Source organism: Artemia sp. Qi Xiang Cuo, chromosome 12, assembly GCF_049724085.1.
Source record: "Artemia sp. Qi Xiang Cuo chromosome 12, ASM4972408v1, whole genome shotgun sequence".
NCBI classification, from domain to species: Eukaryota; Metazoa; Arthropoda; class Branchiopoda; order Anostraca; family Artemiidae; genus Artemia; species Artemia sp. Qi Xiang Cuo.
In genome coordinates this window covers 2,909,647-2,932,725 of record NC_142805.1, presented here as the reverse complement: position 1 = coordinate 2,932,725, position 23,079 = coordinate 2,909,647, and the positions used below count along the sequence as shown (strand labels likewise).

The 23,079-nt window shown below is 35.2% G+C and overlaps 1 protein-coding gene across 1 annotated transcript in view; it reads left to right on the top strand.

The window, feature by feature from the left end:
* Rbp (RIMS binding protein) overlaps positions 1-23,079 on the top strand; it is a 439,820-nt gene that overhangs the window by 162,325 nt on the left and 254,416 nt on the right. Inside the window, exons 5-6 of the mRNA XM_089098234.1 lie at positions 2,682-2,771; positions 14,059-14,172. Coding sequence (XP_088954360.1) covers positions 2,682-2,771; positions 14,059-14,172 — 204 coding nt within the window. The remainder of the gene's footprint in view (positions 1-2,681; positions 2,772-14,058; positions 14,173-23,079) is intronic.

Here is a 23,079-nt window from a genome sequence, read left to right as displayed (position 1 = left end):
CGTAAGCGCTTCTAATTTCAAATTTTCAAGAAGCGCAATACGACTACTTTTCAAATCTGGTGAAATCACTTGATCTGGTGAAATCACCAGACAGCGCATTGTAAGTACATATTTGTTAACATCATCACCTAGCACTGAACTTTTGGGCCAATAATCACAACGATTGGAGCGACCCGGCTCAATAATAATCGAAACTCTAAAAAACGGAATTTTCATACCAATAGATACATCAAAAGAATCATATTTTAATGCTGATTTCGAATATATACGTTTCATTAAGTTTAGTCCTACTAATGAAAAGTTACGTGCCTGAGAAAATTTGCCTGATTTTCGAAAAAAGGGGAAAACACCCCCTAAAAGTTATAGAAACTTAATGACAATCACACCATCAGATTCAGCGTATCAGAGAACCCTACTGTAGAGGTTTCTAGCTCCTATCTGAGAAAATGTGGAATTTTGTATTTTTTTTTTCAGAAGAAAGATCACGGATGCGTGTTTATTTTATTTTATTTTATTTTGTTTTTTCCCAGGGGTGATATTATCGACCCAGTGGTCCTGGTATATCGTGGGAGGGCTCATTCGAATGGAAATTAAAATTTCTAGTGCCCTTTTTAAGTGGCCGAAAAAATGGAGGGCAGCTAGGCCTCCTCCCACGCTCATTTTTTCCCAAAGTCACCCGATCAAAATTTTGAGATAGCTATTTTATTCAGCATGGTCGAAAATATAATATCTATGTCTTATAGGATGATTTGATATCCCAAAGTCCCCAGGAAGAGGGCTGAAAGTTATGAACTTTACCCAGTGTTTACATATAGTATTGGTTATTGGGAAGTATACAGGCGTTTTTAGGGGGGATTTTTTCTGTTTTTGGAGGGGTGGGTGGGTCGGAGGTTATGTGGGAGGATCTTTCCATGGAGGAAGTTTTCATGGGGGAAGGGACATTGCTACAAAGGGGGCGCCGGGTTTCCCAGCAGTATTTAAAAAAACGATTAGAAATTAAATAAAATAAAACAAGTTTTTTAACTGAAAGTAAGGAGCAACATCAAAACTTAAAACGAACAGAATGTATTACGTATATTATTGGTTTCGCCCCCTAGTCAATACCTCGCTCTTTAAGCCAAAGATTTTTTAGTACTTTAATAAGAGCTACTTATTCTAATTAATGGCCTTTGTGATTAAGAGGTCATTTTTAAAGAATTGGGACAAAATTCTAACTTTAGCGTAAAGACCGAGGTATTGACTAGGGGGCGAACTTACTAATATACACGTTAAAAATATATGAATATAGAAGTTCGTTACGTAAGTTAATTTGTAAGTTACGTATATATATTATTAATAAAAACGTTCGTAAATAAGATTAAACAACTTTCGAGAAAGTCATGTAACCAAATAAAAGTAAAATTAATATGGAAATTTTGTTTTAATTATTCATGTACGGTTAGCCAAAATCAAAACCTACATTTATTCAAGACGTTCAAAAATTAAATTAAAAAAAACAAGTTTTTTTTAACTGAAAGTAAGGAGCGATACTAAAACTTAAAACGAACTGAAATTATTCCATATATGAAAGGGGCTGTCCCCTCCTCAACGCCTCGCTCTTTACGCTAAAGTTTTCTATTGTTTTAAAAAATAGAGTTTTGAGAACGAGTCTAACTTTAGCGTAAAGAGCGAGGCGTTGAGAAGAGGAGAGCCCCTTTCATATACGGAATAATTACTGTTCGCTTTAAATTTTAATGTCGCTCCTTACTTTCAGTTAAAAAAAAAAATTATTTAGTGACATAATGACCAACTCAGATTTAGAATTTAATCCTTATAATTTAATAACAATAAATTCAGTCCACGGATAATAAAACTTATCATAACTTATTTTTGTGAAGATACAAGGCCCTTGTTAAAAAAAGTGACGAAAAAATCGTACCTTGGCAAATATCCTTTCTTAACAGAACTATCACTTTTAAAATAAAGGTTTCATTTCGCGAAGACAAATTTTGGCTAATACAAAGCCATCCATACTTACTTCAAAAAGGCACTACTATAGTTTATTTAAACCAAGTTGCCGAGCTAAATAAATATCATAATTTTTTTCTTTTATTATGATGATAATTTTATTTAACAACAGCAATCTACATACAAAAATCATACTACAACCCAAAATCGAACGGTTGACGTTGGGTAAATTATGTAAAGACACACACATATAGCATCATTTAAATTTCAATATAATAAGAAAGAAATAATCAAATAGAATTAGTAATACTACGGGGTAGCAACTACATACCCTGTCCAGAGATGTACCGAGGGGGGGCGCCACCTTCCCCCACCTGTTTTGGCATTCGGTAAAATATTTGCCGAAGGCGAAAATTTTGACATAAAATTTTGTAAAATCGGCCGAAATTTAGCACAATTCTTGAATTCTGCACAAAATTCGGCATAAATCACGTAGCAATTGGGTAAAATTCACAAAGATCACCCCCACTCCTATGAAATGAGCCTCGGGACGCTCCTGACCATGTCTATATTGTCGGGTCACACTCACCAACCAACAAACAATTAAAATTTAATTTAAATGAAATCAGAGTTCCTCCAAAACATACTTCTTATGCTATTAATATTTCATTTATAGTGTTTACTTTTAGTATTTGTGCTTTTGCTATTATTTCATTAGTGCAATATCGTTTTAGGAAAGCCAGTTGACACGAGTCTTAAGTAAGAATAACGAACTTGCCACGAAGAATAATGATTTAGTTACAAAAGTGGAAGGACTAAGAAAGGTATTTTATTTTTTATTTTTTTTTTTTTTTTTTTTTAATAAATTGTATTTAAACGGAGGGACTTTCTAGCTCATTTATGGCTATGAATAGGCAATTTTTGGTTTTTCAAGCGGTAGTAAGGATCAGGCTTGCTTGACGTTACAATTACATGTGTCTCTGAGATGCAAGCGATTTGAGACAAGCCTAAAGCTGTAATTTGTTTTGAAAATCGAAATAAGTAGGCTATATTATTGGATTCATCAGTTTATGATTTTCTTAGGCAACAACTATGATGGTACACAAAATTTCTTTTTGGGAATGATCTAAACTTGCTAGGATAGTAGGTAAGCATTTTTCACATTTTTGTAATCCTTTCAAGGCATTTTTTTATCTTAAAAGATGCTAGATAATTAAAAAAAAGGGATTTAGTAGGTGGATGGAGTTGAATTTCAGGTTTTGAATCATAGCAAATTTATTTTTCATGTTGAAACATCAAAACCATAAGACTGCAGAAAATTAACACAGCGAAAAATTGCAGTAGACATAAAACTGTAATGGACGGTTCTCACGGCATCAATAAATTTAATATAGCTGTCCACAAAGCTAATAAACTAATAAACAAAGTTTTCCTCAAATGCCTGTTGACTTTATTGCAGTCAGAAAAAACTTGAACTTTGCTTAACCTTTTTAAGAAAGTAATTATAATTTGGCCACTAGTTGAAAAAAAATTTCAACGAGGCCACTAGAACTAATAGATAAAGTTTTGAAGCTGAGCAATTATTAATTTTGCTAGTTTAAAATAGATGACATGTATGTAATATAATTATAGCGTTTACATATATTATAATGTTTGCTGGTTTAAATCTCTTGCTTTAAAAAATTGGACGTTAAATAAAAAAAAACTTTCAATCGAAGACTAACTTACTAAAAGGACAAAAAATATTAAGGAAGAGGGTTTTCTCAGCTCCACGACTGATTAATGCAAGTTATTTGCTGCAAAAATTGTTGTAAAATTAAAAGGTTAAATTCCTGTGTCGACAGGACAAACTTTATTGTATGAAACTTTGTGGAAAACTTTATTAACTTTAATGCCGCTTGGGGGGCCCGCCACAATTGATAGGAAAAAAAGGAAAACGCACTGAAGAAACTTTTGAATTGATTATTGTTATCTCGCAAAGTGACGGGACTTTAAGGGAATTTACGGGACGAATTCAAGATTGGATACTCAATCCAGTGCTCTTTCCAGATATACCAGGGTATTGCTACTGGTGCAATTGTATGCCAGTCCCTAAGAGGCAAAAATAGCACGGGTGCTTGCCAGGATGGATTATAAAACTGCTTCCGGTACTTGTATGATATACGGCCTACCGCTCAAGTTTTTCATTCATTGACGCATTATAGAAGCGGTTTTTTTCGTTAGTTTCTTTCAGCTTAGCCTGAGACAAGACAAAGACAAGTGACAGAATAGATGAAAAATGTATAATTTGGGCTATATATTTGTATAGTACGGGGTAGGGGTAAAGTATTTGGACAGTGTGAAGTTAGAAAACAATTCTTACTACATAATCTCCAGAACCAGAGTACCTAACACATTCGGCATGCATACCAACTATACTTCACCCCCCGCCCCCAATTTGGAAGTATTTAACCCAAATTTGTTTCTAAAGTATTATATTTTTATCTTACTTTGGTATATTTCATTAAGATTGAGCACCAGAGTAGAAGAACAGTAGGTGGGTCGTATATTGTATAAGTACCCTGCTTCCCCCATTCTGAGTCTAATGAATCATCCCCCTTATAGACCTTAAAACAGACTATCTTAGAAAATGGTGACGATAGCATTGACACTGTTCAGACGTGTACCTTTTCTTTCCTATAATGCTTATAAAAGAGTAGAACAGTTATCTATATTAATTTTTTCTTTTTTTAATATTATTACTTTTTTATTAGTTGTTTATACTAATTATTACAAAAAATGACTCAGGATCAGATTACATCCATTAGGCTCTGGGATAAAAATAAACTAACCATGTAGCCTACTATGCACTCCGGGTTTGTGAATCACTATATATGGGACTAGAGTGTCAAAGATTTTCTTAAAAAGGACTAAAACAAATTTAATTTTGAATTGAGAGGGTGCTTTTGCAAGTTTATAGAGCAACCTGTTCCATGAGAAGAGCAACCTGCTTTTGCAAGTTTATAGAGCAACCTGTTCCATAAGAAGTAACTAGGAAAACAGGGAGAGACATTGTTCTTTATATTTGGATCCTTATTTAGGGGTGCTTTAAAAGAGTCTCAGATATTGTGCTTCCCTATCAAATGTTCCCCCTCCCATCATTTTTATGACCATCGGCTTTGTACAATCATACCTGGGAAAAAAGCAGCAAAAGAAACCTCATGCTAAAAAAGTGGTTTTCCTTGTTGTTTGAAATGCGGAACTGTAATTCTTTTACCCAGGATTTTGACCACGTAGATTCCAGTGGTAAAATACTAATTTTGAAGTGATGCTGTTTTCAAAAATTCTAGGCTCTTTTTCAAAATCCTCATAGATTTGTTTTGCAATAAGCTTTTACTATGACGATTAACTTAAATAAGAGTTATCATTCCGAAATTGGCTTCAGTTTACTATTCTTTTTCACAAAACAGTATTCTTTTCAAAATTCCTTTTTAATATATCAGTTACTATGACTGTGGTTAACTCTTCACTAGGTTGTAATTGCAATTAAAATTTCTGAGATGTTTTTTAGGTATTGTCCAACATCCTTGAGGTCCTCAAGAATTGATGGTCCTTTACTTCCTTCAACTATAAACTCTGGAGTGATATTGGGATTAGAGGGCAGTGCTAATCTACCCACTGAGTAGGTAGTGTAGTGGGTAGTGCAGTAATCATTGAAAAATCTCAGTGGAGAGTTTCTGCAACAAAGCAGGGTCAGGAGATCTTGAAGATTTCATTGTACCACGTTCAAGTTTGGTGCCAACGACTTCAACTTCTGAATCCAGACCACACTTTGCCACAACATTTCTAATTTTTGGATGTTTGTTTTTTGATATCAGAGCTTGATATCAGAGGATATCAGAGCTTGTCTTTGGATATCAGAGTTTGATATCAGAGGATATCAGAGCTTGTCTTTGGATACCAGAGCTTGTCTTTGGATATCAGAGCTTGTCTTTGGATATCAGAGCTTGATATCAGAGGATATCATAGCTTGTCTTTGGATATCAGAGCTTGTCTTTGGATATCAGAGCTTGTCTTTGGATATCAGAGCTTGTCTTTGGATATCAGAGCTTGATATCAGAGGATATCAGAGCTTGTCTTTGGATATCAGAGCCTGTCTTTGGATATCAGAGCTTGATATCAGAGGATGTCAGAGCTTGTCTTTGGATATCAGAGCTTGATATCAGAGGATATCAGAGCTTGTCTTTGGATATCAGAGCTTGATATCAGAGGATATCAGAACTTGTCTTTGGATATCAGAGCTTCATATCAGAGGATATCAGAGCTTGTCTTTGGATATCAGAGCTTGATATCAGAGGATATCAGAGCTTGTCTTTGGATATCAGAGCTTGATTGTAGTTATAACATACTTTAGAAGTGATCCTCCACTTTTTAAGTTCTTCTATTAATGCTGCCTGCACCCCCTCCCTCAGTTACACTACTGCTCTCCCTCCCCATGACAGAGCCGGTTTTTAGCACTAAGATCTTACATCTAAAATCTTGCATCTTTCTGCAACGATTATTGTTTTTTAACTAATCTTTGTTCTAAGATCTTACAACTCACTGATGTTAGCAAAAAGTGTCAAGAACGCCATTTTTCTGCCATATAGAACAATCTGATGAGAGAACTTTGATGATATACTCATCATTATTAGGCCCGTTCTTTTACACTAAGATCTTGCATCTAAGATCTCACATCTTTCTGCAAAGATTTCCGTTCTTTTAACTCATCTTTGTTCTAAGATCTTACAGCTCACTGATGCTAGCAAAAAGTGTGAAATACGCCATCTTTCTACCATATAGAACAATGATGAGAGAAGTTTGATTATATACTCATAATTGTTCTTCGACCGCTGATCAGAGCAGAATGATGAAAAACGTTTGCAAAAGAACGCTGTATAAGATGTAAGATCTTAGTGTTAAGATTTCACTTTTAAGTGTTCTTTGTCAAAAGATGCAAGATCATAGCACAAAGATTAGTAAAAGAACGGCCCTATTGTTCTCAGACCGATGAGACAGAATGAGACAGAATGATGAAAGACGTTTGCATAACAACGACAAAAGATATAAGATCTTAGCACAATGATGATTAAAAAAACGGCCCTAATATACCCCTAGGCTATTAAACCCTAAGACCAGATATAGCCTTAGTCTATATGCAAAAGATTTCTCATTTTTTATTTTAATAACTGGCTTTATTTTGCATCTTGAACTGTGGTTTTATCTAGGGGAGGAGAGCTAGCTAAGGCTAAAATCCTGGATTTTCGGGCTGAAAACAAAATATATATCTTTTTTTTTTTATTTTTTTTTTTTGGCGTTATTAAATAAAAATTGTTAAAACTGTTAGGAATAAATGTCAGTAATGTATACTAAATTGAAAATCCATGGTCATTTTTTTTCAGTAAAGTGCAAATTATGTTCTGGTCTTGAGAAGGCATTGGGTTGTCAGCCCTATTTATGATAATCTCTGCAAATTTGAAGTCCGACTCGGTTATTTATTGTAATTTCTGTTCGTTTTAGTTTACATTTATTTATTGATGGTGATTTGTGGTAAAAAAAAAATTGGAAAAAAACTCTTGATATTCCCAATAAGTGCTAGGTCCATAGACACTACTGACCTTTTTTTTTTATTAAAAATAAATCCTGGTCTTATTATAAATTAAACATAAAAGGCTCATTTTAAAAATCACACTGGAAGATCAGCGCGGAAGACTTTATTCAAGTCAATTTAACTTGGATAAACTTCTTAGAAAGAGAGGAATAATAACACATAAGATAACATTTATTTCCAAAACACTATCACAAGCTTTAAGAGAACCGAATTCTTTTCATAAATCAAGCAAAAACCAACAAAACAACAAAAGAAACTACTTGAAAACTAAACGTGTTTATGGACATCAAGGTGTCAAACACATAAAATGATCAACGTCTATTAAGTAGGGTTCGGTAAAATAGTAGCATGCTACAAAAAGTAGCTGACGAAAGTAGATTGCCCAAAAATTGATAGAGTAAGCTTTGCACAATGAGGGGTAAAAAAGTTTAAAGAAAAAAAGAAAGAGAGGAGGGTGTTCACTTAATTAATGTTTGAGCTATGTAGGGGAGAATAAATGTTCTGTATCTTTCAACATATCATTTTGTTTGGGTAAAAATGAGTATTTTGTGAAAGCAGAACAAGAGTTTTTTTTTGGGGGGGGGGGGGGGATTCAAAATACTTAGGGGTTATGAAGAGCGCTATTGCTACGATTAAGCTATTTTTTCTTGTTTCCTTCATGTAAAAAAAAAAAACAAGTTTTTTAAACTGAAAGTAAGGAGCGACATTAAAACTTAAAACGAACAGAAATTATTCCCTATATGAAAGGGGCTGTCCCCTCCTCAACGCCTCGCTCTTTACGCTAAAGTTGACTCTGTCTCATAACTTTATTTTTTAAAACAACAAAAAACTTTAGCGTAAAGAGCGAGGCGTTGAGGAGGGGGCAGCCCCTTTCATATACGGAATAACTTCTGTTCGTTTTAAGTTTTAATGTCGCTCCTTACTTTCAGTTTAAAAAACTTGTTTTTTTTTTATTTAATTTCTGATCGTTTTTTAGTTAATGCAGATTTTATTTACATAAAAATTTTAATTTTCTTTTGATGAATGGATGTCTTTACAAATTAACTTACGTAACTAACTTCTATATTCGTATGTTTTTCTTCTGGCAAAAAATACAAAGTTGCAGATTTTTGCAGATATGAGCTTGAAGCCTATATAATAGGGTTTTCTGATACGCTGAATCTGACGGTGTGATTTTCATTAAAATTCTTTCACTTGTAGGGGATATTTCCCCCCTCTTTAAAAAATCGAGTAAATTTTCTCAGGCTCGTAGCCTTTGATGAGTAATACTAAACTTAATAAAATTTATATATTTAGAATCAGCATTATAAACACATTCTTTTGATATACATTTATTGACATCAAAATTCCGCTCTTAAAAGTTTCGATTACTATTGAGCCGTATCGCTTGTTTTTTTATAGTTTTTTTTTATTACGTCTATGTTATTACGCATATGGGGGAGTTCTCCTCTTAGTCAATACAACGCAAGATACGGTAAAAATTAAAAAAAAAATTAATTCAAATAAACCAGAATCAACAAGGCTGTTTAATTAGAAAAGAAAGCTCTTTTGAAAGCACTAAAAAAACTGTAGCGTAAAGAGCGAGGTATTGACTTGGGGGAGAACCACCTCACATACGTTATAATTTCTGTTCGTTTTAAGTTCTAATATTCCTTCTTACATTTCAGTTGAAAAAACTTGTTTTTTTTTATTTAATTTCTGATCGTTTCTTAAATAATGGTTTGAAATCCGGCGCCCCCTGCATAGAAATTTCCCTTACCCCACAGAAACATCCTCCACGGAAATATTCTCCCGATTAACCCCCTCCTCTAGCCCCCCCCCCTCCAGAAAAAATCGTTCCTGAAAATGGTTGTATACTTCCCAATAACCAATAAATAATGCTGGCAAGTCCGGCGCCCCCTTCATGGCAATTTCCCTTCCCCCATGAAAACTTCCTTCATGAACAGATCCTCCAACATAACCACCGACCCACCCTTCCCCCCCACAACCAGAAAAAAAAACAACAGAAAAAATCTGTATAATTACCAAAAAACAAAACAATATGTTAACAATTGGTAAAGTTCATAACTTTTAGCCCTCCCTCTGGGCACTTCGAGGGATTAAGTCATCCTAAAAGACATATTTATCATATTTTCGACCATGCTGAACAAAATGCCTATCTCAAAACTTTGATCGGGTGACTTTGGAAAAAAATAAGCGTGGGATGAGTTTTTTTTTGCCTAGTTGCCCTCCATTTTTTTTGGTCACTTAAAAAGGGCATTAGAACTTTTAATTTCCGTTCCAATGAGCCCTCCCACGATTATCTAGGACCACTGGGTCGATACGATCACCCCTGGGAAAAAAAAACCAAAAAAAACAACAAACAAACAAATAAACACGCATCCGTGATCTTTCTTCTGGCAAAAAATGTAAAATTCCACATTTTTGTAGATAGGAGCTTGAAAACTCTACAGTAGGGTTCTCTGATACGCTGAATATGATGGTGTGATTTTTATTAAGGTTCTATAATTTTTAGGGGGTCTTTCCCCTTATTTTTGAAAATCAGCCAAATTTTCTCAGGCTTGTAACTTTTGATGGGTAGCACTAAACTTGATGAAAGTTATAAATTTGAAATCAGCATTGAAATCTGATTCTTTTGATATATCTATTGGTATCAAAAACCCGTTTTCTAGAGTTTCGGTTACCATTGAGCCGGGTCGCTCCTTACTTACAGTTCATTACCACGAACTGTTTGACCAGATTAGCCCATCTGGGAAGATTAGTCCATTTTTTTTGGTCACTTAAAAAGGGCACTAGAACTTTTAATTTCCGTTCCAATGAGCCCTCCCACGATATTCTAGGACCACTGGGTCGATACGATCACCCCTGGAAAAAAAAAAACAAAAAAACAAACAAACAAATAAACACGCATCCGTGATCTTTCTTCTGGCAAAAAATATAAAAGTCCACATTTTTGCAGATAGGAGCTTGAAATCTCTTCAGTAGGGTTTTCTGATACGCTGAATATAATGGTGTGATTTTCATTAAGGTTCTCTAGCTTTTAGGGGCTATTTCCCCCTTTTTTGAAAATCAGCTAAATTTTCGCAGGCGCTTAACTTTTGATAGGTGGCACTAAACTTGATAAAAGTTATATATTTGAAATCAGCATTGAAATCTGATTCTTTTGATATATCTATTGGTATCAAAAACCCGTTTTCTAGAGTTTCGGTTACCATTGAGCCGGGTCGCTCCTTACTTACAGTTCATTACCACGAACTGTTTGACCAGATTAGCCCATCTGGGAAGGAAAGGGACTTTGCTTGCGTTAAAGATAATTCTTAGACATCTGTTTAAAGGATGTCAAAGACTATAGTTATTGCTGCAAACTCGTCACAATGTAAAGCTGCTTGCAGCTGACATAGCAGTAAACACCCTTCCTCTTGTCACTAAGTTCAAAGCTTCTGCTTTGGACACCTCTAAATAAATGCCAAAACATTGGAGTAGTCCAAAAACATTACATTCATCCCAAATTAATGTGAAGTAGATGGGAACGAAACACAAAAATATTTCATTTTATATATAAATATCTCAGACTCCCCTTGGACTACACATCTGAGCTTATTTTGCTTAAGAGGCATTTCAGCTAAGTATCTACAATATTGACAACTAGCCACGAAATTGGCTTAAAAAATAATAACATAAAATTTTCTTTTGGCTCTGGAAAATTTATCCCTTTTTGAAAATGTTTCCATTTTAATGAGCTTTTGAATAGAAGCCGAAACTAAAATTTTGTGTTCTTTGTCTGAAGTCAAAGTTTTCCAATTATGATAGTGTCATATTTTTAAAAGGCTGTCACAGGATCTCGAGAGAGCTGAATTCGCTTTATATATGAATGAAAAAAAAAAAGATTTTTCAACGGAATGTAAGGAGCAGCATTAAAACTTAAGACGAACAGAAATTATTGCGTATAAGAGGGGTTCACCCCCTCGTCATTATTTCGCTCTTTACGCTAAAGTTCGAATCTTGTTCCAATTCTTTAAGAGTGACCCCTGAATCACAAAGGCCGTTTGTTTAGTATGAATAAAGCTTTTTTGAAAGTACTAAAAATACTTTAGCGTAAAGAGCCAGGTTTTGACTAGGAGGTAAACCCCCTTTTATACGTAATAATTTCTGTTCGTTTTAAGTTTTAATGCTGCTCCTTACTTTGAGTTGAAAAACTTGTTTTTTTTAAAATTTCTGATCGTTTTTTAAATAATGCTGGGAAAGCCGGTGCCCCCATCATGAAAAATTCTCTTCCCCTGTGAAAAATTCCTGCATCGAAAGATCGTCCTACGTAACTCCCTCTCCCCCCCTCCCACTAGAAAAAATTCATCCCGAAAACGCCTGTATACTTCCCAATAACCAATACTATATGTAAACAATGGGAAAAGTTCGTAACTTGCAGCCCTTTACCCGGGGACTGTGGGGGACTAAGGCGTCTTCAAAAACATAATTATTAGATTTTTCGACTATGCTGAACAACAGGGCTATCTCAAAATGTTGATTTGGTGACTTTGGGAAAAAATGAGCGTGGGAGGAGGCCTAGTTGCCCTCCGTTTTTTTTTGTCACTAAGAAAGGGCACTAGAGCTTTCAATTTCTGTTTGAATGAGCCCTCTCGCGAAATTCTAGGACCATTTGTCGACACGATCACCCCTGAAAAAAAAACAAAAAAACACACATCCTTGATCTTTTTCCTGGCAAAAAAAAATACAAAATTCCACATTTTTGCAGATAGGAGCTTGAAACCTTTATAGTAGGGCTCTCTCATACGCTGAATCTGATGGTGTGATTTTAATTAAGAGTCTGTGACTTTTAAGGGGGGTTTTCTCCTTTTTTTCGGAAATAAGGCAAATTTCCACCAGCTCGTGAGTTTTGATGGGTAAAAATAAACTTGATGATACTTATCAATTTAAAATCGGTATAAAAATCCAATTCTTATGGTGTATCTATCGGTATCAACATTTCGTTTTTTAGAGTTTCGGTTACCATTGAGCCGGGTCACTCTTTTCTTACAGTTCGTTACCACGATCTGTTTGACAATACACAGTTTTTAATTTAGAACATTAATAATGCCTCAAAATAAGAAATAAAATTATATAGTAGTAAATTCTATAACAGTAAAAATCAAGTGGCATAAGGGACAGCCATTTTCGTATATATTTTTGTAGAAAACTCCATTGGGTATCCGTAGGGACTTTAGTTCCAGCAGAACGAGGGACAAATTCACTGGGGCGGCTGATTCACTAGGAGTGTTTAAGGAGGGAGGTGGTTGCATTTGACTTTTTGAAGTATCAATAATATGGTAAATCCAATTTCAAAGTGTTTTATCGTATTTGAAAGGGGCTATGCTGACTAAAAGAAGAGGGAGACTAAAAGAAGGGGGAGACTAAAAGAAGGGGGAGATTTTTAGGGATTTTTTTTCGAAATTGTTGGCTTTAAAGGATTAACTGTCATATTGCTAGTAATAGCTATTTCTGACATCTTGTCAAGGGTGCACATTGGGCTACTTTTAAGATTTTTACAACATTCTCCTTAAGACATTTAAATGTTCAACAAGTTTGTATTTTTTGAATTGTCAACACTTCGGCTGTTAATATTTACAAGAAATGCTATGAGGTTTAACAGTCACCCTGGGTCACATAACGTTAAGTGGATTGAAATATATACTGAGTTACTTAATGGTTTGGTCTGTATTAGAAAGCAAGGAGGCAATGATCCTAAATGTTAGCATGTAATGGCCTAACTATACATTATTGCTAGTTAAGTCGATAGTCCCTTGCAGAGCCAATAATACTAGATTGAGCCTAGCATTAAAACTGCGTCTTCATTTGCTTTATTGGAGAAGTTCACCAAAGGCCGTCTGTCCTGATGGCCAATGACCCCTCTCCTTGATAGAGAGGGCCAGAACCGCTCTATTTGGGACCGGCTTAATTAATACCGAACCCAATGCCCAATGCCGTCTGTACTGATGGCCAATGACCCTACTCTTTGATAGAGAGGGCCAGAACCGCTTTATTTGGGTTCGGCTTAATCGCTTGTTTGTTTCGACTTCATGTGGCCAACTTCGCCCTAAATAGGAAAATGATGAAATGGCTTAAATTCCAAGTCCATTATTATGTTTTTGAGGTCGAAGTAGTATAGTCTCCGATTAGCTTAATGTCAACTTTCAGAAGTACCAATCAGCCAAAATGCTTTCGTTGGATTTTGAGATCCTCGTGACAATTTGCCCCTTTTGCCATCATCGCATGTGTATGTTTATTGTCTTTGTAGTTTTTGAATAGTTGCTTTCAATTAAAATAATCTATACGTTTAGGATGGACCTCGTGTCTGAAAAACTGTGATAAAAGTTGAAATTCTTTAAAATCCAGAATTAATTTATGGTCTATCTATTCAACGTCTCTGGTATGCATATATACTTTCTTTTAAAAAATCAATCATTGGATTCAAGTTTATGTCTTTTAAGGTGGATACAGAGTTGACGTCCTTACGCCGGCTGTTGAGCGCAAGCAACAATGGAAATTTTTCTGATGTTGGATCACTTGTCGGCAAAGTGGACAAACTGGAATCAGTTTTGGCGGTAAGAGTGAACTTTTTTTTTTTAGCATCAAGAACGCATTTTTTTAGCATCAAAAAACATCATCGGCTGTAAAATAAGCTGTCAGAGACGGTATATATTAATTTTTTAATATTTATATCTTATTATTTTTATATATTATAGATTTATTGGCGTATTTAATAGTTGTCGAACAGATAGTAAAGCTAAAAAATCAAATTGTTGAATAGCTTGAATAGAATAATTAGAATTTAGGCTACACAAATGTTTTTCATGGCAAGTGAATTCTGAAAGTAATAACAAATCTCTAAGGAAACTTAACTAAAGCAAAGCAAGTCAAGGCAGCTACTTTTTGAAACGAAATTTAAAAAAAAACAAAAGTAAGTTTAAGCTTATATATTTACACAATATATAAAAGAATCCTACACAAACCATCTTTATTGAGTGGGCCCACCCTTTATTTATATACAACTGATTTGAAGAATTCTGGATTAGGGTATACAAATAAAAATCCGGTTTTAGCAATGTTATGGAAAAATTAAAATGAGAAGGACCTTGGAAAACTACCAACATTTTCCCTCCCTTACATATCTTTGTCAAAGCACTTAATATACCTAGGTTAGTGAATATACTGCAAAAGAAGCTGCAAATAAAGTTGCAAAAGCTTATAGAATGGGAAAATTAGGTCTTGAACCAAGAACGGATCCAGGATTTTTTTGGAGGGGGGGGGGGGGGGGCTCACAAAAAATCTTTAAAAAACGCATCAAATTTTTATTTATATTCATTTTTGTTACGTTTTTAAGAGCCAAAAAAACCTGTCTGGGGGAGGGGTCAAACCCCCTGACCCTGCCTCCCCCCCCACCAGGATACGGCCTTGCTTAGAATTGCGGTTCAATCCTAATTTTGGGGGATGTAATGAAAGAAAGGTTACGATGGCTAGGGTTGAAGGGAAAAAGTATAATATATTGCAGAAATTGTGCTTTTTTGCCATTCGTCTGGGGTCATAACAAAAATAAGGTCGTCTCTGGATGGAATGAAAAGAGGGCGAAGAGGCGATTTAAATCAATTTGAAACTTTCATGGGAGGGGGTAAAGAATGGAGCTTTGAACTGATTACGCACTCTTTTGAACGACTGTACATTATACAATCTACCATCTTTTTTTTCTATCGGCTACTGTAAAATAGATAGCGCTATACGAATGATGGTTGCCAAAATCGTATTTTCTGTAAACCCATCTCGAGTCAATCTGAAAGTAGGACATCTATGAACGGTGTGGAGGAGGACCACACACGCTGTATTGAACCCATTTGGCTTGGTACTTTTGACGAATTTTGGGTAGTAGCTCTATTATTTGGGTAGGATTTGGAGCGTGAATTTACAAAGTCAGTGTGTTCAAAAATATGGACGAAACTTTCAAAAAATTGTTTTGGGAAGAAATTATTATTTAAAACTAACGTCTTGCATAGTTTTCAGTATTTATGTTATTTTCTTTGCAACGCCTCATATTATTAGGTAGTAAAAGAAAAAAAAAAAAAAAAAAAAAAAAAAAAAGTTGAAAAAGTTCTCAGAAATGAAAGATTCGTGTTTGCGTTATTTTCGAAATATAAACACAGAATTGGGATAGTGGGGAAAAATATGGTTATAAAAATAAAATATTAAATTGGAAGTGCGTCATAAAATTTATGTATTTCTTTTTCAAATCTACTTTAAAACTCGTTCAGCTTGTTTAAAATTCTTGTCTTTTTCCTTTATGTATTTTTTTTATTATCCTTTTTCCTGTTAGTATTTTATCTCTGCTCTTCAGTTTTCGTGACCTTTTTACCAAAACATGTTTTAGTCAATCTTTCCATGATTGGAAAAGATTAAATTAGAAAATAGGGGAGCGCTTATTTTACATTAGAAAATAATCAGTTTAGTTTTAGTCATTGTGAAGCGAAAGACCTATTTTCGTTTGAAAGGTGTCGTAACCTAGAGAGGAGTTATTAAATTTCAGTACTAATTAAAAGCTAAGGGTTAAAAAATTATGATAATATTCAGCACCTTTATAATGATAGAGGGAAACAGCGAGATGTGGATATTGGATCAGGCCACGATTAATTATATATATTATGCGCAGCATACGTTATATGTGTATCTTATGTACATTAGCTGTAATTGTGCAACTGATTATCCTCATTGCATCATCATTGTATGATAATGCATTGATTTTGTCTAAGGCGTTAGCCCCCTCTCCGCCATGCCATAGCTATTTTCACCATGTTATTTTCTTTACTCCTTCAATTTTAAGCACGGATCAATGCACGTATGGACGATTACAAATAAAAAAGGTCGTTGGAATAATACGGTGATAATACGAATAATGGTGATGGAAGTAATCAAACACTTTAAATTGCAAAAGTCATTTAGTAGCAAAACAGATATATTCCGATTCCTTCTTATCCAAGCACTTGGTTGAGTTAGAAAGTAAGGATTAATAACCCAAAGTGAACAACAAACATTGTGGATTGAATAGTAAACTAGTCAACTTGACTAAAGCTTCACCTAAGTGTCCTGAAGCATAGTCTCCTTGCTCTAACACTTGAACAATTAAGCTCAAGCCTTCATAACCTGAAGTGATCAGAAGACGCTGAGGTTAAAATAGTATATATGCTATACTATACTGAAGTATATTATGCTATGCTGAAGTATAGCATAAAGAATACCGTGCTTGATCGAACACATAAACATCAAACTTGACACTTAATAAATCTTCGATTTGACACTTAATAAATCTGCCCTACTAATTTTAGGCTAAGGTGTCCTTGCTTAAGCAATTCAACTCAAACATTTACAACCCAAAGTGACCAATAGACATGATCAATAGGCTACACTAAGGTGCGTGAAATGAATTCTCCTTCCTCCAAAATAAACACAGAAACTTCAGCATTCATAACTGGAGCTTTCCACAAATGTTGAGGATTGGATAAATAAGTCACCTTCTTTATAAATTATCTAAAGCTTGATTAAAGACTTCTCCCCTAGCCCTAGTACTCAAATACTTAAATTCAGGCCTTCATAATGCCAGGTCACCATTAAACGATGAGGATTGCAACCAAAACACAACTAGGTCACTATGCTATATTGAAGTATGCTGAAACACATTCTTCTATACAAACTATCATAACTGGGAGCGATCGATGGACATCGAGCATAAACTAGTCCACAAGCCAACTTAACTAATGCCACAAAAAAAATCCGAAATATTTCTTGTTTTAACGCTTATACGCTGAAACTCAAGTCGGAATAGCAAGAAGTGATGAAGAAACGTTCCAGATTGAATCCGAAATAAGCCTTCTTCACTAATGCTGTATTAAAGCGTGCGCTTAGTTTTACTTTTTATCGGAATTGAAAGTCGCTTCACCGGGCTCGGCATCCCTTAATTTCACCAATAGAAGCTTTGTATTAGGTATGATCCAGAGCAGCAGCTTCAAGATAGTGCAACCACTCACTGTCCGAGAACTGGCCAAAGTTGTGGAAACCTGCATGCGGTTCCGTATAGTTCTCAACCATTGATCACCATTTTTTTTTTTTTTTTTTTTTTTGGCCTCTAGGACGGCTTTTCCAGTTTTTAAAAGATTTACCAACAGGCGATGAAGATTAAATAATGAAGAAGGCTACTTCACTAATGCTAAAGTAAAATGTCTTGGCAAACCGAGTTTGTAAGTGTGTTGTAAGGTGTGAAGGTGAATCACATTCTCACATTCTCCTTCCTCCAGAGTCAAGCCTTAACAACAAAAATAGCTAACCATTTTCGCGCCACATGATAGGTACAATGTAAATCGGATCAAAGAAAAAATGAAAATAGACTACATAGTTGCATAAGCTAATTGATATAATATGATTTAAAACATTTGTAAATAATATGCGTTGCGAAAAATTTTAGGCCACAAGGTTGAATTAAACTCAGGAAATACGAAAGAAATATTTAGAAAGGAAAGCAAAGATAAACAACCAAGAAGCGGGATTCAAAGACAAGAAATGTTATCACTTGGTACCTGTATGCTAAAAACGATGCATGTTAAAAAATCAACAAAAAATTAAAAAAAAAAAAAAATCAAAGTACCAAGGCCATCAAAATAAAAATATTTTCTGCCCTATGGACTCATCGAAATCATCTTAGGTATATTAATACAAAAACCACGCTTTTCTTTAGGATTTTTTTGGTTGCTCCAAATTATGAAGGACAGTAGGCTACCATGTATTCGTCAATGTTGCCACGTTGAAGCTAGAAATAAATATGCAAAAATAATTAGTTCAATTTGACAACGCTTTTTGTCCGAAAAAAAAATCAACCATAAAAATTTGTTGAAACCTAAAAAGAGCTAGAGCTTCAAAGGAAAACTACAACTTCTGAAGCTCTTTGGAGCCATGTGCTCTTAGCTACTTTTGGTGCCATTTCACGACATTTTTCTATTTAAATTTGGCGCCTGCTGCTAGAAAAACCGCAAAACTGAGGGGGTCCGAAGGACTAATGGACTTTGTCCTAAGGAGTAGAGCAAAGGCAATGGGAGAACACAGAATCAAATGGGGAAATAAAACTCGCTTAGAATCAGATTATGCTGAAGATTTAAGCACCCTAGATGAAAATGTTAGCAAAATGAATAAGCTTTTATAGGTTTTGCGAGTTCGGGGTACAAGAATAATCTTGAAAATTGGTGTCAAGAAGACTAAGTCGCAAAGATTAGGATAGAGGGGAGGTGAAAGGTGACGTTTGGTAATGAGAAAATCGATCAAGTGGACACCTTCACTTACCTAGATAGTATTATTAGTAAGGACGGTGGTTGCATTGAAGATGTTGAAAGTGGAATAGCCAAACCCCATGATGTTTTTCAACAGTTGAAAAAAGTTGGGAGAAAGTTTGGAAGATAGGTCTAATTTGTAATGCAGCCACATTTCAGTGACATGCTGCTATCAGTGGCGTAATTTCGTCAAAATCCTGACGGAGGGGGGGGGGTCCAAAGTTGGAACCAGTTTTCCTAAATCTGATGAAAATAACAGTGAGAACTGAAAAATGAGTCATATATAACCATAAAAGTAAAGATATACTAAAGAAAACTGACCTGTTTCTCTGTATGCTTGAATTATGCCGGCTTATCTTAATTTGGACAAGTATTTTTGCAGAAACTAAATTTCATCTTGAGGGGAGGGGGAAAATTGAGGTCTTGGGGACAAACATGGGTCTGGAGGGGGCAGTTGCTCCTCCTGCCCCATAGCAAATTACACCCCTAGCTGCTATGTGTATTAATTCCTACTAGTCCCTTTTTTCTCAGCATCATCTCTGGTTACACATCTTTAACTCATCAGATCAAAACAAACCCATTTTTCTTGAAAGAAAAATTAATTTTCTCACTATCAACAGAAAAGTTTTCAATTTTACAACTGACATGTCACAATTTCTGAGGATAGTTATGAAATAAGGGATTTTTAAAGCTAATCCACCATTAGTACTTGGTTCGCATAGTGTGACTTATATTATTCATACATACTACTACTACTACTACTACTAACAACAACTCACCGCAGCACCTAGCCGCCTGAGTCCAACACAGCTACGTACGCTCCTCCTCCATCCCAATCTATTCAACGCCTCCCTTTTTACACCCTTCCAAGAAATATCCATGTCCTTTCAATCGTTATTTAAGGCATTTTACCATCCCAAGCAAGAACAGCTTGCTTTCTGCGCAGTCTTAGACGAAGTGTTGAAAAGGGCAGCCTCCGGCTATATGTCAACCAATACTCAGGCAGCGTGCTCTAGCCCTCTCAACCGTCCTTTCAGTATAGCTCTAAAAGTCGATCTCGAAACCTATTTTTCGTATAGCCTATTGTTTGAAATAAGGTCTGTCAGCCGGGTACCCACAACAATCCTTAAGCAGTTTCTCTGGAAAACATCTAGCAAATCTTCATCCGCTTTTCGGAGCGCATATGCTTCAGAGCCATATTTGACCACTCTCATCACTGTAGCTTCTAATATTCTTATCTTGGTTTGCAGACTTATCTTCTTATTCTTCCAAACTTTTTTTAACTGTGAAAATACACCCTGAGCCTTGGCTATTCTACTTTAGACATCTTCACTGCTCTAACCATCTTTAATAGTAATACTACCAAGGTAAGTGAAGCTGTCCACCTGATCAATCTTTTCGTTACCCAGCTTCACCTTTTCATCTTTACTTATTCCTAGCCTTAGTGACTTAGTCTTCTTAACATTTATTTTCAAACCTATTCTAGCACCCTGAACTCGCAAAACCTTTAAAATTTCATTCATTTTGCTCACACTTTCATCTAGGATGCTAAAATCATAAGCATAATCTAAGTCCAGGAGACTTTTTCCTCTGCAATGGATTCCGTGGTCTCCCATTACCTTTCCTGTGCTCCTTAAAACAAAGCCCGTCCAATTAATTTATATGAAGGGGGATAGGACACAACCTTGCTTAGCTTCTGATTTAATAAGATAACACATACGAACCTCCTTTCCTACCTTTACCGCAGCAAAGTTTTTCTCGTATATATCGTTGACCACTTTAATGTATTTATCTGGTATACCATACATGGATAAAACCTTTACTAAAGCTCATCTATCAACAGAATCGAACGCTTGCTCATAATCTATAAAGCTGAGGACCAATGGTGTTTGAAAACTCAGGCATTTTTCCATTACTAACCTCAGAAAGAAATTATGGCCCAACCATCCTCCCTCTTTTCTAAAGCTGTACTGTTCTTATCTTAGAACTTTGTCAACAGTATCTCTCTGTCTAAAAATTATCATATTACTAAGTAATTTACTACCTACAGAGACCAGACTAATCCTTCGATAATTAACACAATCACTTTTGTCACCTTTCTTATAAAGTGGTTTAATTTAGGTTTTCCTAAAATCGTTAGGTACTTCTCCTTTTTCAAAAATCATATTCATAATCTTCAGTAACTTATTTCTAACCTCAAAGCCACCATATTCAAGAAACTTATTTACCACACTATCAGCACCTGGAGCCTTATTATTTTTTAGTCCTTTTAGCACTGCCGCTAATTCTTCCTCATAAAACAAATTTTTCTTCACATCCAAGGTATCACAAACTTTTTCATTTTCCTCTGTATCTTTTCATTCAACTCTATCTCGGTTAGGCAAATTCTCAAAATTTTTGGCCCATCTTTCTTGAGTTTTTTCCTTGTAGCTAATTACGGCCCCATTCCTATCTTTTACTGGGCCGAGTTTGGATTGCCTACTCCCTCTCAATTTATTAACATGCCAGAACAATATTTTACTATTATGTCATCTAGTTGCATCTTCCAGATCCTCGGCAATTTTATCCATGGCCTCTACCTCACACCTCCTTAGTTCATATTTTAATGCTTTCTCCACTTTCTTTACATTCCTTTTGTTTTCATTATTTGAAACAAAACTATGTTTTCTAAATAGATAAAGAGGCTGAGTCACAAGTTCAAACCTTAAAACGTACAGGGATTAGGAGGTACAGTGGGGGGGGGTGGGGCTGCCGCCCCCCAAACCCCCCAATTTTGCAGCCTTTAAAAAAAAACAAGATTTTTAAACTGAAAGTAAGGAGCAACATTAAAACTTAAAACGAACAGAAATTATTCCGTATATGAAAGGGGCTGTCCCTTCCTCAACGCCTCGCTCTTTACGCTAGAGTTTTTTATTGTTTAACAAAAATAGAGTTATGTGAAAATCCAACTTTAGCGTAAAGAGCGAGGCGTTGAGGAGGGGACAGCCCCTTTCATATACGGAATAATTTCTGTTCGTCTTAAGTTTTAATGTCGCTCCTTACTTTCAGTTTAAAAAACTTGTTTTTTTGTATTTAATTTTTGATCGTTTTTTAGTTAATGCAGCTTTTATTTTGGCTCACCGTCATTGAATAAGTAAACAAAATTTGCATAAAATTTTTACACTTCTTTTGCTAAATAGCTGTCTCTAAATTTGGTTCTGACGTAATTTACAAATTAACTTACGTAACGAACTTCTATATTCTTATATTTTTCTTCTGGCAAAAAATACGTTGCAGATATAGTTGCAGATTTTTGGAGATATGAGTTTGAAACCTATGTAATAAGGTTTTCTGATACGCTGAATCTGACGGTGTGATTTTCATTAAAATTCTTTCACTTGTAGGGGATGTTTCTTCCCTCTTTAAAAAATCAGGTAAATTTTCTCAGGCTCGTAGCCTTTGATGAATAATACTAAGCTTAATAAAATTTATATATTTAGAATCAGCATTATAAGCCCATTCTTTTGATATATTTATTGACATCAAAATTCCGTTTTTAAAAGTTTCGATTACTACTCAGCCGTATCGCTTGTTTGTTTTTTATTGTTTTTTTTACGTATATGTTGTTACGTATATGAGGGGGTTCTCCCCTTAGTCAATACCACCCTTACTTTCACCTCCCCTTACTTTCAGTTGAAAAACTTGTTTTTTTATATTTAATTTCTGATTTTTTTAAAATAATGATGGAAAATCCGGCGCCCCCTTCATAGCATTGCCCCTTCCCCCATGAAAACTTCTTTCATGAAAAGATTCTCCCATATAACCCACGACCCACACCCACCCCCACTACCAGAAAAAATTTCCCCTGAAAATGTTTGTATACTTCCCAATAACCAATACTATATGTTAACATTGGGTAAAGTTCATATCTTTCAGCCCTCCCCCTGGGGGCTTTAAGGGATTAAATCATCCTAAAAGATATAGTTATAATATTTTCGACCATGCTGAACAAAATGGCTATCTCAAAATTTTGATCTGGTGACTTTGGGAAAAAAATGCGCGTGGGAGGGACCTAGTTGCCCTCCATTTTTTTTATCACTTAAAAATGGCACTAGACTTTCAATTTTCGATCCAATGAGCCCTCCCACGATATTCTAGGACCACTGGGTCGAT